The 16340-nt window shown below is 48.5% G+C and overlaps 1 protein-coding gene across 1 annotated transcript in view; it reads left to right on the top strand.

The window, feature by feature from the left end:
- Nucleotides 1-15259, top strand: part of LOC129845257 (exocyst complex component 4-like) — a 104496-nt gene extending 89237 nt beyond the window's left edge. The window contains exon 10 of the mRNA XM_055913130.1: nt 15139-15259. Within this exon, the coding sequence (XP_055769105.1) occupies nt 15139-15239 (101 nt within the window). The 3' untranslated portion in view covers nt 15240-15259. The remainder of the gene's footprint in view (nt 1-15138) is intronic.
- The last annotated feature ends 1081 nt before the right edge of the window (nt 15260-16340 follow it).

The following is a 16340-nucleotide window of genomic DNA, read 5'->3' as shown; positions in this document are numbered from 1 at the left end:
GGTGTGAGGGGTACTGGAGAGACTGGCCTGTATAATGTGGTGATAGTGGTGTGAGGGGTTCTGGAGGGACTGGCCTATATAATGTGGTTATAGTGGTGTGAGGGGTACTGGGGGGACTGGCCTGTATAATGTGGTGATAGTGTTATAGTGGTGTGAGGGGTACTGGAGGGACTGGCCTGTATAATGTAGTGATAGTGGTGTGAGGGGTACTGGAGGGACTGGCCTGTATAATGGTGTGATAGTGTTATAGTGGTGTGAGGGGTACTGGAGGGACTGGCCTGTATAATGTAGTGATAGTGGTGTGAGGGGTACTGGAGGGACTGGCCTGTATAATGTGGTGATAGTGTTATAGTGGTGTGAGGGGTACTGGAGGGACTGGCCTGTATAATGTGGTGATAGTGTTATAGTGGTGTGAGGGGTACTGGAGGGACTGGCCTGTATAATGTGGTGATAGTGTTATAGTGGTGTGAGGGGTTCTGGAGGGACTAGCCTGTATAATGTAGTGATAGTGTTATAGTGGTGTGAGGGGTTCTGGATGGACTGGCCTGTATAATGTAGTGATAGTGTTATAGTGGTGTGAGGGGTTCTGGAGGGACTGGCCTGTATAATGTAGTGATAGTGTTATAGTGGTGTGAGGGGTTCTGGAGGGACTGGCCTGTATAATGTAGTGATAGTGTTATAGTGGTGTGAGGGGTTCTGGAGGGACTGGCCTGTATAATGTAGTGATAGTGTTATAGTGGTGTGAGGGGTTCTGGAGGGACTGGCCTTTATAATGTGGTGATAGTGTTATAGTGGTGTGAGGGGTTCTGGAGGGACTGGCCTTTATAATGTGGTGATAGTGTTATAGTGGTGTGAGGGGTTCTGGAGGGACTGGCCTGTATAATGTGGTGATAGTGTTATAGTGGTGTGAGGGGTACTGGAGGGACTGGCCTGTATAATGTAGTGATAGTGGTGTGAGGGGTACTGGAGGGACTGGCCTGTATAATGTGGTGATAGTGTTATAGTGGTGTGAGGGGTTCTGGAGGGACTGGCCTGTATAATGTAGTGATAGTGGTGTGAGGGGTACTGGAGGGACTGGCCTGTATAATGTAGTGATAGTGTTATAGTGGTGTGAGGGGTACTGGAGGGACTGGCCTGTATAATGTAGTGATAGTGTTATAGTGGTGTGAGGGGTTCTGGAGGGACTGGCCTGTATAATGTGGTGATAGTGTTATAGTGGTGTGAGGGGTTCTGGATGGACTGGCCTGTATAATGTAGTGATAGTGTTATAGTGGTGTGAGGGGTTCTGGAGGGACTGGCCTGTATAATGTAGTGATTGTGTTATAGTGGTGTGAGGGGTACTGGAGGGACTGGCCTATATAATGTAGTGATAGTGTTATAGTGGTGTGAGGGGTACTGGAGGGACTGGCATGTATAATGTGGTGATAGTGTTATAGTGGTGTGAGGGGTACTGGAGGGACTGGCCTGTATAATGTGGTGATAGTGGTGTGAGGGGTACTGGAGGAACTGGCCTGTATAATGTGGTGATAGTGTTATAGTGGTGTGAGGGGTACTGGAGGGACTGGCCTGTATAATGTGGTTATAGTGTTATAGTGGTGTGAGGGGTACTGGAGGGACTGGCCTATATAATGTGGTGATAGTGTTATAGTGGTGTGAGGGGTACTGGAGGGACTGGCCTGTATACTGTGGTGATAGTGTTATAGTGGTGTGAGGGGTACTGGAGAGACTGGCCTGTATAATGTGGTGATAGTGGTGTGAGGGGTTCTGGAGGGACTGGCCTATATAATGTGGTTATAGTGGTGTGAGGGGTACTGGGGGGACTGGCCTGTATAATGTGGTGATAGTGTTATAGTGGTGTGAGGGGTACTGGAGGGACTGGCCTGTATAATGTAGTGATAGTGGTGTGAGGGGTACTGGAGGGACTGGCCTGTATAATGTGGTGATAGTGTTATAGTGGTGTGAGGGGTACTGGAGGGACTGGCCTGTATAATGTAGTGATAGTGGTGTGAGGGGTACTGGAGGGACTGGCCTGTATAATGTGGTGATAGTGTTATAGTGGTGTGAGGGGTACTGGAGGGACTGGCCTGTATAATGTAGTGATAGTGGTGTGAGGGGTACTGGAGGGACTGGCCTGTATAATGTGGTGATAGTGTTATAGTGGTGTGAGGGGTTCTGGAGGGACTGGCCTGTATAATGTAGTGATAGTGGTGTGAGGGGTACTGGAGGGACTGGCCTGTATAATGTAGTGATAGTGTTATAGTGGTGTGAGGGGTACTGGAGGGACTGGCCTGTATAATGTGGTGATAGTGTTATAGTGGTGTGAGGGGTTCTGGATGGACTGGCCTGTATAATGTAGTGATAGTGTTATAGTGGTGTGAGGGGTTCTGGAGGGACTGGCCTGTATAATGTAGTGATTGTGTTATAGTGGTGTGAGGGGTACTGGAGGGACTGGCCTATATAATGTAGTGATAGTGTTATAGTGGTGTGAGGGGTACTGGAGGGACTGGCATGTATAATGTGGTGATAGTGTTATAGTGGTGTGAGGGGTACTGGAGGGACTGGCCTGTATAATGTGGTGATAGTGGTGTGAGGGGTACTGGAGGAACTGGCCTGTATAATGTGGTGATAGTGTTATAGTGGTGTGAGGGGTACTGGAGGGACTGGCCTGTATAATGTGGTTATAGTGTTATAGTGGTGTGAGGGGTACTGGAGGGACTGGCCTATATAATGTGGTGATAGTGTTATAGTGGTGTGAGGGGTACTGGAGGGACTGGCCTGTATAATGTGGTGATAGCGTTATAGTGGTGTGAGGGGTACTGGAGAGACTGGCCTGTATAATGTGGTGATAGTGGTGTGAGGGGTTCTGGAGGGACTGGCCTATATAATGTGGTTATAGTGGTGTGAGGGGTACTGGGGGGACTGGCCTGTATAATGTGGTGATAGTGTTATAGTGGTGTGAGGGGTACTGGAGGGACTGGCCTGTATAATGTAGTGATAGTGGTGTGAGGGGTACTGGAGGGACTGGCCTGTATAATGTGGTGATAGTGTTATAGTGGTGTGAGGGGTACTGGAGGGACTGGCCTGTATAATGTAGTGATAGTGGTGTGAGGGGTACTGGAGGGACTGGCCTGTATAATGTGGTGATAGTGTTATAGTGGTGTGAGGGGTACTGGAGGTACTGGCCTGTATAATGTAGTGATAGTGGTGTGAGGGGTACTGGAGGGACTGGCCTGTATAATGTGGTGATAGTGTTATAGTGGTGTGAGGGGTTCTGGAGGGACTGGCCTGTATAATGTAGTGATAGTGGTGTGAGGGGTACTGGAGGGACTGGCCTGTATAATGTAGTGATAGTGTTATAGGGGTGTGAGGGGTACTGGAGGGACTGGCCTGTATAATGTGGTGATAGTGTTATAGTGGTGTGAGGGGTTCTGGATGGACTGGCCTGTATAATGTAGTGATTGTGTTATAGTGGTGTGAGGGGTTCTGGAGGGACTGGCCTGTATAATGTAGTGATTGTGTTATAGTGGTGTGAGGGGTACTGGAGGGACTGGCCTATATAATGTAGTGATAGTGTTATAGTGGTGTGAGGGGTACTGGAGGGACTGGCATGTATAATGTGGTGATAGTGTTATAGTGGTGTGAGGGGTACTGGAGGGACTGGCCTGTATAATGTGGTGATAGTGGTGTGAGGGGTACTGGAGGAACTGGCCTGTATAATGTGGTGATAGTGTTATAGTGGTGTGAGGGGTACTAGAGGGACTGGCCTGTATAATGTGGTTATAGTGTTATAGTGGTGTGAGGGGTACTGGAGGGACTGGCCTATATAATGTGGTGATAGTGTTATAGTGGTGTGAGGGGTACTGGAGGGACTGGCCTGTATAATGTGGTGATAGTGTTATAGTGGTGTGAGGGGTACTGGAGAGACTGGCCTGTATAATGTGGTGATAGTGGTGTGAGGGGTTCTGGAGGGACTGGTCTATATAATGTGGTTATAGTGGTGTGAGGGGTACTGGGGGGACTGGCCTGTATAATGTGGTGATAGTGTTATAGTGGTGTGAGGGGTACTGGAGGGACTGGCCTGTATAATGTAGTGATAGTGGTGTGAGGGGTACTGGAGGGACTGGCCTGTATAATGTGGTGATAGTGTTATAGTGGTGTGAGGGGTACTGGAGGGACTGGCCTGTATAATGTAGTGATAGTGGTGTGAGGGGTACTGGAGGGACTGGCCTGTATAATGTGGTGATAGTGTTATAGTGGTGTGAGGGGTACTGGAGGTACTGGCCTGTATAATGTGGTGATAGTGTTATAGTGGTGTGAGGGGTACTGGAGGGACTGGCCTGTATAATGTGGTGATAGTGTTATAGTGGTGTGAGGGGTACTGGAGGGACTGGCCTGTATAATGTGGTGATAGTGTTATAGTGGTGTGAGGGGTACTGGAGGGACTGGCCTGTATAATGTGGTGATAGTGTTATAGTGGTGTGAGGGGTTCTGGAGGGACTGGCCTGTATAATGTAGTGATAGTGTTATAGTGGTGTGAGGGGTTCTGGATGGACTGGCCTGTATAATGTAGTGATAGTGTTATAGTGGTGTGAGGGGTTCTGGAGGGACTGGCCTGTATAATGTAGTGATAGTGTTATAGTGGTGTGAGGGGTTCTGGAGGGACTGGCCTGTATAATGTAGTGATAGTGTTATAGTGGTGTGAGGGGTTCTGGAGGGACTGGCCTGTATAATGTAGTGATAGTGGTGTGAGGGGTACTGGAGGGACTGGCCTGTATAATGTAGTGATAGTGGTGTGAGGGGTACTGGAGGGACTGGCCTGTATAATGTGGTGATAGTGTTATAGTGGTGTGAGGGGTTCTGGAGGGACTGGCCTGTATAATGTAGTGATAGTGGTGTGAGGGGTACTGGAGGGACTGGCCTGTATAATGTAGTGATAGTGTTATAGTGGTGTGAGGGGTACTGGAGGGACTGGCCTGTATAATGTGGTGATAGTGTTATAGTGGTGTGAGGGGTACTGGAGGGACTGGCCTGTATAATGTGGTTATAGTGTTATAGTGGTGTGAGGGGTTCTGGAGGGACTGGCCTATATAATGTGGTGATAGTGTTATAGTGGTGTGAGGGGTACTGGAGGGACTGGCCTGTATAATGTAGTGATAGTGGTGTGAGGGGTTCTGGAGGGACTGGCCTGTATAATGTAGTGATAGTGATGTGAGGGGTACTGGAGGGACTGGCCTGTATAATGTGGTGATAGTGTTATAGTGGTGTGAGGGGTACTGGAGGGACTGGCCTGTATAATGTGGTGATAGTGTTATAGTGGTGTGAGGGGTACTGGAGGGACTGGCCTGTATAATGTGGTGATAGTGTTATAGTGGTGTGAGGGGTACTGGAGGGACTGGCCTGTATAATGTAGTGATAGTGGTGTGAGGGGTACTGGAGGGACTGGCCTGTATAATGTGGTGATAGTGTTATAGTGGTGTGAGGGGTACTGGAGGGACTGGCCTGTATAATGTGGTGATAGTGTTATAGTGGTGTGAGGGGTACTGGAGGGACTGGCCTATATAATGTGGTGGTAGTGTTATAGTGGTGTGAGGGGTACTGGAGGGACTGGCCTGTATAATGTAGTGATAGTGTTATAGTGGTGTGAGGGGTACTGGAGGGACTGGCCTGTATAATGTGGTGATAGTGTTATAGTGGTGTGAGGGGGTTCTGGAGGGACTGGCCTATATAATGTAGTGATAGTGTTATAGTGGTGTGAGGGGTTCTGGAGGGACTGGCCTGTATAATGTGGTGATAGTGTTATAGTGGTGTGAGGGGTACTGGAGGGACTGGCCTGTATAATGTAATGATAGTGTTATAGTGGTGTGAGGGGTTCTGGAGGGACTGGCCTGTATAATGTGGTGATAGTGGTGTGAGGGGTACTGGAGGGACTGGCCTGTATAATGTGGTGATAGTGTTATAGTGGTGTGAGGGCTACTGGAGGGACTGGCCTGTATAATGTAATGATAGTGTTATAGTGGTGTGAGGGGTACTGGAGGGACTGGCCTGTATAATGTGGTGATAGTGGTGTGAGGGGTACTGGAGGGACTGGCCTGTATAATGTGGTGATAGTGTTATAGTGGTGTGAGGGGTACTGGATGGACTGGCCTGTATAATGTAGTGATAGTGGTGTGAGGGGTACTGGAGGGACTGGCCTGTATAATGTGGTGATAGTGTTATAGTGGTGTGAGGGGTACTGGAGGGACTGGCCTATATAATGTGGTGATAGTGTTATAGTGGTGTGAGGGGTACTGGAGGGACTGGCCTGTATAATGTGGTGATAGTGTTATAGTGGTGTGAGGGGTACTGGAGGGACTGGCCTGTATAATGTGGTGATAGTGTTATAGTGGTGTGAGGGGTACTGGAGGGACTGGCCTGTATAATGTGGTGATAGTGTTATAGTGGTGTGAGGGGTACTGGAGGGACTGGCCTGTATAATGTGGTGATAGTGTTATAGTGGTGTGAGGGGTTCTGGAGGGACTGGCCTGTATAATGTGGTGATAGTGTTATAGTGGTGTGAGGGGTACTGGAGGGACTGGCCTGTATAATGTGGTGATAGTGGTGTGAGGGGTACTGGAGGGACTGGCCTGTATAATGTGGTGATAGTGTTATAGTGGTGTGAGGGGTTCTGGAGGGACTGGCCTGTATAATGTAGTGATAGTGGTGTGAGGGGTACTGGAGGGACTGGCCTGTATAATGTAGTGATAGTGTTATAGTGGTGTGAGGGGTTCTGGAGGGACTGGCCTGTATAATGTGGTGATAGTGTTATAGTGGTGTGAGGGGTTCTGGATGGACTGGCCTGTATAATGTAGTGATAGTGTTATAGTGGTGTGAGGGGTTCTGGAGGGACTGGCCTGTATAATGTAGTGATTGTGTTATAGTGGTGTGAGGGGTACTGGAGGGACTGGCCTATATAATGTAGTGATAGTGTTATAGTGGTGTGAGGGGTACTGGAGGGACTGGCATGTATAATGTGGTGATAGTGTTATAGTGGTGTGAGGGGTACTGGAGGGACTGGCCTGTATAATGTGGTGATAGTGGTGTGAGGGGTACTGGAGGGACTGGCCTATATAATGTGGTGATAGTGTTATAGTGGTGTGAGGGGTACTGGAGGGACTGGCCTGTATACTGTGGTGATAGTGTTATAGTGGTGTGAGTGGTACTGGAGAGACTGGCCTGTATAATGTGGTGATAGTGGTGTGAGGGGTTCTGGAGGGACTGGCCTATATAATGTGGTTATAGTGGTGTGAGGGGTACTGGGGGGACTGGCCTGTATAATGTGGTGATAGTGTTATAGTGGTGTGAGGGGTACTGGAGGGACTGGCCTGTATAATGTAGTGATAGTGGTGTGAGGGGTACTGGAGGGACTGGCCTGTATAATGTGGTGATAGTGTTATAATGGTGTGAGGGGTACTGGAGGGACTGGCCTGTATAATGTAGTGATAGTGGTGTGAGGGGTACTGGAGGGACTGGCCTGTATAATGTGGTGATAGTGTTATAGTGGTGTGAGGGGTACTGGAGGGACTGGCCTGTATAATGTAGTGATAGTGGTGTGAGGGGTACTGGAGGGACTGGCCTGTATAATGTGGTGATAGTGTTATAGTGGTGTGAGGGGTTCTGGAGGGACTGGCCTGTATAATGTAGTGATAGTGGTGTGAGGGGTACTGGAGGGACTGGCCTGTATAATGTAGTGATAGTGTTATAGTGGTGTGAGGGGTACTGGAGGGACTGGCCTGTATAATGTGGTGATAGTGTTATAGTGGTGTGAGGGGTTCTGGATGGACTGGCCTGTATAATGTAGTGATAGTGTTATAGTGGTGTGAGGGGTTCTGGAGGGACTGGCCTGTATAATGTAGTGATTGTGTTATAGTGGTGTGAGGGGTACTGGAGGGACTGGCCTATATAATGTAGTGATAGTGTTATAGTGGTGTGAGGGGTACTGGAGGGACTGGCATGTATAATGTGGTGATAGTGTTATAGTGGTGTGAGGGGTACTGGAGGGACTGGCCTGTATAATGTGGTGATAGTGGTGTGAGGGGTACTGGAGGAACTGGCCTGTATAATGTGGTGATAGTGTTATAGTGGTGTGAGGGGTACTAGAGGGACTGGCCTGTATAATGTGGTTATAGTGTTATAGTGGTGTGAGGGGTACTGGAGGGACTGGCCTATATAATGTGGTGATAGTGTTATAGTGGTGTGAGGGGTACTGGAGGGACTGGCCTGTATAATGTGGTGATAGTGTTATAGTGGTGTGAGGGGTACTGGAGAGACTGGCCTGTATAATGTGGTGATAGTGGTGTGAGGGGTTCTGGAGGGACTGGCCTATATAATGTGGTTATAGTGGTGTGAGGGGTACTGGGGGGACTGGCCTGTATAATGTGGTGATAGTGTTATAGTGGTGTGAGGGGTACTGGAGGGACTGGCCTGTATAATGTAGTGATAGTGGTGTGAGGGGTACTGGAGGGACTGGCCTGTATAATGTGGTGATAGTGTTATAGTGGTGTGAGGGGTACTGGAGGGACTGGCCTGTATAATGTAGTGATAGTGGTGTGAGGGGTACTGGAGGGACTGGCCTGTATAATGTGGTGATAGTGTTATAGTGGTGTGAGGGGTACTGGAGGTACTGGCCTGTATAATGTGGTGATAGTGTTATAGTGGTGTGAGGGGTACTGGAGGGACTGGCCTGTATAATGTGGTGATAGTGTTATAGTGGTGTGAGGGGTACTGGAGGGACTGGCCTGTATAATGTGGTGATAGTGTTATAGTGGTGTGAGGGGTACTGGAGGGACTGGCCTGTATAATGTGGTGATCGTGTTATAGTGGTGTGAGGGGTTCTGGAGGGACTGGCCTGTATAATGTAGTGATAGTGTTATAGTGGTGTGAGGGGTTCTGGATGGACTGGCCTGTATAATGTAGTGATAGTGTTATAGTGGTGTGAGGGGTTCTGGAGGGACTGGCCTGTATAATGTAGTGATAGTGTTATAGTGGTGTGAGGGGTTCTGGAGGGACTGGCCTGTATAATGTAGTGATAGTGTTATAGTGGTGTGAGGGGTTCTGGAGGGACTGGCCTGTATAATGTAGTGATAGTGGTGTGAGGGGTACTGGAGGGACTGGCCTGTATAATGTAGTGATAGTGGTGTGAGGGGTACTGGAGGGACTGGCCTGTATAATGTGGTGATAGTGTTATAGTGGTGTGAGGGGTTCTGGAGGGACTGGCCTGTATAATGTAGTGATAGTGGTGTGAGGGGTAGTGGAGGGACTGGCCTGTATAATGTAGTGATAGTGTTATAGTGGTGTGAGGGGTACTGGAGGGACTGGCCTGTATAATGTGGTGATAGTGTTATAGTGGTGTGAGGGGTACTGGAGGGACTGGCCTGTATAATGTGGTTATAGTGTTATAGTGTTGTGAGGGGTTCTGGAGGGACTGGCCTATATAATGTGGTGATAGTGTTATAGTGGTGTGAGGGGTACTGGAGGGACTGGCCTGTATAATGTAGTGATAGTGGTGTGAGGGGTTCTGGAGGGACTGGCCTGTATAATGTAGTGATAGTGATGTGAGGGGTACTGGAGGGACTGGCCTGTATAATGTGGTGATAGTGTTATAGTGGTGTGAGGGGTACTGGAGGGACTGGCCTGTATAATGTGGTGATAGTGTTATAGTGGTGTGAGGGGTACTGGAGGGACTGGCCTGTATAATGTAGTGATAGTGGTGTGAGGGGTACTGGAGGGACTGGCCTGTATAATGTGGTGATAGTGTTATAGTGGTGTGAGGGGTACTGGAGGGACTGGCCTGTATAATGTGGTGATAGTGTTATAGTGGTGTGAGGGGTACTGGAGGGACTGGCCTATATAATGTGGTGGTAGTGTTATAGTGGTGTGAGGGGTACTGGAGGGACTGGCCTGTATAATGTAGTGATAGTGTTATAGTGGTGTGAGGGGTACTGGAGGGACTGGCCTGTATAATGTGGTGATAGTGTTATAGTGGTGTGAGGGGGTTCTGGAGGGACTGGCCTATATAATGTAGTGATAGTGTTATAGTGGTGTGAGGGGTTCTGGAGGGACTGGCCTGTATAATGTGGTGATAGTGTTATAGTGGTGTGAGGGGTACTGGAGGGACTGGCCTGTATAATGTAATGATAGTGTTATAGTGGTGTGAGGGGTACTGGAGGGACTGGCCTGTATAATGTGGTGATAGTGTTATAGTGGTGTGAGGGGTACTGGAGGGACTGGCCTGTATAATGTGGTGATAGTGTTATAGTGGTGTGAGGGGTACTGGAGGGACTGGCCTATATAATGTGGTGGTAGTGTTATAGTGGTGTGAGGGGTACTGGAGGGACTGGCCTGTATAATGTAGTGATAGTGTTATAGTGGTGTGAGGGGTACTGGAGGGACTGGCCTGTATAATGTGGTGATAGTGTTATAGTGGTGTGAGGGGGTTCTGGAGGGACTGGCCTATATAATGTAGTGATAGTGTTATAGTGGTGTGAGGGGTTCTGGAGGGACTGGCCTGTATAATGTGGTGATAGTGTTATAGTGGTGTGAGGGGTACTGGAGGGACTGGCCTGTATAATGTAATGATAGTGTTATAGTGGTGTGAGGGGTTCTGGAGGGACTGGCCTGTATAATGTGGTGATAGTGGTGTGAGGGGTACTGGAGGGACTGGCCTGTATAATGTGGTGATAGTGTTATAGTGGTGTGAGGGGTACTGGAGGGACTGGCCTGTATAATGTAATGATAGTGTTATAGTGGTGTGAGGGGTACTGGAGGGACTGGCCTGTATAATGTGGTGATAGTGGTGTGAGGGGTACTGGAGGGACTGGCCTGTATAATGTGGTGATAGTGTTATAGTGGTGTGAGGGGTACTGGATGGACTGGCCTGTATAATGTAGTGATAGTGGTGTGAGGGGTACTGGAGGGACTGGCCTGTATAATGTGGTGATAGTGTTATAGTGGTGTGAGGGGTACTGGAGGGACTGGCCTATATAATGTGGTGATAGTGTTATAGTGGTGTGAGGGGTACTGGAGGGACTGGCCTGTATAATGTGGTGATAGTGTTATAGTGGTGTGAGGGGTACTGGAGGGACTGGCCTGTATAATGTGGTGATAGTGTTATAGTGGTGTGAGGGGTACTGGAGGGACTGGCCTGTATAATGTGGTGATAGTGTTATAGTGGTGTGAGGGGTACTGGAGGGACTGGCCTGTATAATGTAGTGATAGTGGTGTGAGGGGTACTGGAGGGACTTGCCTGTATAATGTGGTGATAGTGTTATAGTGGTGTGAGGGGTACTGGAGGGACTGGCCTGTATAATGTAATGATAGTGTTATAGTGGTGTGAGGGGTACTGGAGGGACTGGCCTGTATAATGTGGTGATAGTGGTGTGAGGGGTACTGGAGGGACTGGCCTGTATAATGTGGTGATAGTGTTATAGTGGTGTGAGGGGTACTGGATGGACTGGCCTGTATAATGTAGTGATAGTGGTGTGAGGGGTACTGGAGGGACTGGCCTGTATAATGTGGTGATAGTGTTATAGTGGTGTGAGGGGTACTGGAGGGACTGGCCTATATAATGTGGTGATAGTGTTATAGTGGTGTGAGGGGTACTGGAGGGACTGGCCTGTATAATGTGGTGATAGTGTTATAGTGGTGTGAGGGGTACTGGAGGGACTGGCCTGTATAATGTGGTGATAGTGTTATAGTGGTGTGAGGGGTACTGGAGGGACTGGCCTGTATAATGTGGTGATAGTGTTATAGTGGTGTGAGGGGTACTGGAGGGACTGGCCTGTATAATGTAGTGATAGTGGTGTGAGGGGTACTGGAGGGACTTGCCTGTATAATGTGGTGATAGTGTTATAGTGGTGTGAGGGGTACTGGAGGGACTGGCCTGTATAATGTAGTGATAATGCTACTTCATTACCTCCCGCATCTGCTCTCCCATGGGGTATGGACACGCCCTTCTGGCTAATCCTGGATCAGCCTCTACCACTGGGGATAGACACAGGGACACACACACACACACACACACACACACACACACACACACACACACACACACACACACACACACACACACACACACACACACACATACACATACACACACACACTGACGCACACACACTGACGCACACACACACACACACACACTGACGCACACACACACACACTGACGCACACACACACACTCAGATACACTCCCTCACACACTCAGGATGGATGTTGTGTTGTTTATATGAGTTGCCAGGAGTCTGACCTCTGACCTGCTATCAGAACCATACTGTTCTGTCCAGATGACTCTGAAAAGAAACATCATGAATATTAACACTCCTAATAAAATATTCATGTGGTCCATGCCCATTTGGCAGCCACACCTGGGACTCTAAGGACCATTGGGTTCGCTCTATGCCTCTTTTGTCTGACACTGATGCAGATGTTTAGAGCAGGAAATTACATTTGTCACCATAATCGGAAAGTACACACGTTGTTGCATATTTAGGCGGGCATTCTGATGGAAACCATACTTGGGAGTGAATTCAGTGTAGGCAAACAATACTAGATCCTCTATGACTGTGATACTCGGAGGAGTTATCATGTGTGTGTAAGTTTGCGTTACATGTCTGTTTGTTAGAAAGTTTATGATTACAGAACAGAGGTTGACTTTCTCTCTCTCACTCTCTCTCTCTCACTCTTTTGCTGTGCCTGGTGTGAGTGTGTGGCAGCAGCTTTGTCTTGGGGGCGTATTTGAGTCTTAATTGAATCGGCAGAAAAGTATGGATGGAGGGAGAGAGAGAGAATTAGAACCTGGGCACTCTTTCCACTTAGCAACAAGAAGCCGTTCCCACACAAATGAATTTTCATGGAAACAGCAGAGAAAATGTAGTCTAAAAGCTTTTGAATGGAATGAAAGCATCTCTTCTTTGTAATGAGAAAAGGGGATGGATGGATGGGGATGAGAGAGTAGTTGTCTCCGTTCTTTACAATGGAGCGGGTTTCATTACAACTATCAGAGAGTCAGGAGGCTGAGGGAACAATGTTATGATGGACATTTGAATGCAGGGTTATACAGGTAAAGCTGACTGGAGACTGGCTTCAACACCATCAGTGCAGGTAAAGCTGACTGGAGACTGGCTTCAACACCATCAATGCAGGTAAAACTGACTGGAGACTGGCTTCAACACCATCAATGCAGGTAAAGCTGACTGGAGACTGGCTTCAACACCATCAATGCAGGTAAAACTGACTGGAGACTGGCTTCAACACCATCAATGCAGGTAAAGCTGACTGGAGACTGGCTTCAACACCATCAATGCAGGTAAAGCTGACTGGAGACTGGCTTCAACACCATCAATGCAGGTAAAACTGACTGGAGACTGGCTTCAACACCATCAATACAGGTAAAACTGACTGGAGACTGGCTTCAACACCATCAATGCAGGTAAAACTGACTGGAGGCTGGCTTCAACACCATCAATGCAGGTAAAACTGACTGGAGACTGGCTTCAACACCATCAATACAGGTAAAGCTGACTGGAGACTGGCTTCAACACCATCAGTGGGCGTTGTCTGTCTGTTGTAATATAGACTCAGAGGTCTAGTTTAGATTGAAATACCAATTGAAACTGATATCACCCTCCATTGTAAGACACAGATACACAGACCACACAAGCACACACGCAAAACACACACACACACGCCAACAAACTCCCAGACCCCATATCCATGATTATATCAGCCCAATGAACCTCTGGAATGTGCAGCACCACACCAAGTACAGTGTTTATGCTAAAGCACATCCCAGTTAGAAGCAATGGGAGAAACTGTTCAGAATGCTAGCCACGAGAATCCACTATTAACCAGTGTCCTCTAGACTCCAAGCCACTGCGCTGCGAGGGACAGATAAAATACTGTCAAGCCAAAGCTGAAAGACAACTGACAACCCTCTCCAGTGGTTAAAAAGCGATGTGTGAAATTTTAATGAATAACAGTGTCCCTGTGCACTGTGGGGGAGGGGGAGCAACGCCACTGTCGATCCTCACCTCTCCGTTATTTATATTCATCGATCCACCGGGGCCTGCACGGGACACCGTTCGCCGACTTCGTTTTTTTATCGACAACGGTCCGCAATTCCTTCTATGTCAATTATATTGACTACTTCAGGTTGACTGGACGAAATGAGGAACTGTGGTGTAGTTGATGCTTGATCGGCCGCCTTTAACCCCCCCTCGCCCAACCTCTCTCGCCCCCCATCTCACCCACCATATCTCGCCCCCCATCTCACCCACCCACCCTCTCTCGCCCTCTCCCTCTCACCCACCCCATCTCGCCCAACCTCTCTCGCCCCCCATCTCACCCACCATATCTCGCCCCCCATCTCACCCACCCACCCTCTCTCGCCCTCTCCCTCTCACCCACCCCATCTCGCCCACCCTCTCTCGCCCCCCATCTCACCCACCCTCTCTCGCCCCCCCTCTCACCCACCCTCTCTCGCCCTCCCCCTCTCACCCAACCTCTCTCGCCCCCCCCCCTCACCCACTCCCCCCTCTCGCCCCCCCCTCTCACCCACTCCCCCCTCTCACCCACTCTCTCTCGCCGTCCCCCTCTCACCCATCCTCTCTCGCCCACCCTCTCTCGCCAACCCTCTCACGCCACCCCCAGGTCGGAGTGAGTTACACACCAATGATTTTCTGATTAACCCTGTTAGCCGAGGGGTTCACGGAGGGGTTCACCCATGCCCCCACTAGCGCAGGGGCATGGATGTGGGAGTCGTTGGAAGGGTCCAGTGAGTGTCTGAGTCTGGCTGTGCTGACTGCTGATAGGATGATGTCTTAATAATGGAAGATGATGGCTTTATTCTTTGCCTGATAACCCCACACGGGGACCTGTGGAAACATTGTATTTTAGCAACATGTGGCGGCCATTTTGAATAGATTTTAACTCGGTCTAATATACTCTCAATGGGGATGCTTTGGGTGAATCTGACGATTGATCACGTCTGTGTTGACCTTGATGGAGGACTCTGTTTACTCACCACGTTAAAGGACTGTGTTACTCTTTCTGTCTGTCTCTTTGTCTCAGTCTTTCTCTGTTTCCCTCCTCTCATTCCAGGGGGTGCAGATGATAACCTGATCGAAGGAGGAGAGATGAAGTTTGTGTGTAAACCTGGAGCCAGGAACATCACAGTGATCTTCCAGCCTCTCCTCAGGTAGGACTTACTAACCACACACACACACACACACACACACACACACACACACACACACACACACACACACACACTGATTTAATAATATGTGGCCATGGTCAATATGCACTGAAGGGCACTAGAGCGGAGACAATGGCCTTCCATCATACCAGTCACAGACAACAAGACACATCTTCCCTCAGACAGCAACTACTTCCTTACGCTGTTCATTCATGTTGATTCATTTTGACGTAATTTTCCCTAAAAGCCTTTAGTTTAGTCCAATCCACATGACATTTTCCCTTTCAACGTCTTATAAGATCATTGGTCTGGTCCACTATGTATAGTCAATGTGAGGGGACATCCATGATCCAAACCATGGGCAGCACTCAGACTGGAGCATGACTCTAAACCAGTAGAATGGCTACCAATTAGATTATATCCATTACATCCTTTTAGTAATCCTCCCATTGATTATACTCTACCGCTTTCATAGATGGATAGTCCATCCTCCCCCAAACCCCCACAATAAGGGAGATGATAGCCTACATTTTGAGTGTGCTTCCTATCTGATATTTACGTTTTTTTAAATGGTCATAATCCAAATGATAGGCCTACATTTTCGCTGTGCTTCTTTTCTGATATTTGTGTTTTTTAATATTTATGCTTAGCAATATTCCAGAATGTAATGTAATCTACCGCAGTGATTAGTATTGCCTACAGTGACAGTGTACTCTACTGTATATAACACAGTGTCCCCAAAGACTTGTGGAAATCCAATTTTCAAACAGCCTAATTAGATTGACCTTCCTTGCAGTGATGAATCACCAGGGCTTCCATTAAACTGTAATATTTCCCCTTACTTAGACTTGGAGCCAGTTGGTACTGTACTGTAGGGCTACTGTGTGTGTGTGTGTGTGTGTGTGTGTGTGTGTGTGTGTGTGTGCCCCATTGTTGAACGCAAATGTCCTTTCCTCGTACAGAAGTGAACTACACCCTATCTCATTGAGAGACTCCCCGGGTAGGGTCTGTGGTATGGTTTGTGGAAGGTCTGGGTAGGGGCTGTGGAAGGGCTGTGGAAGGGCTGTGGAAGGTCTGGGTAGGGGCTGTGGAAGGTCTTGGTAGG

Source organism: Salvelinus fontinalis, unplaced genomic scaffold (assembly GCF_029448725.1).
Source record: "Salvelinus fontinalis isolate EN_2023a unplaced genomic scaffold, ASM2944872v1 scaffold_0257, whole genome shotgun sequence".
NCBI lineage: Eukaryota > Metazoa > Chordata > Actinopteri > Salmoniformes > Salmonidae > Salvelinus > Salvelinus fontinalis.
This window is presented reverse-complemented; position numbering and strand designations above follow the sequence as displayed.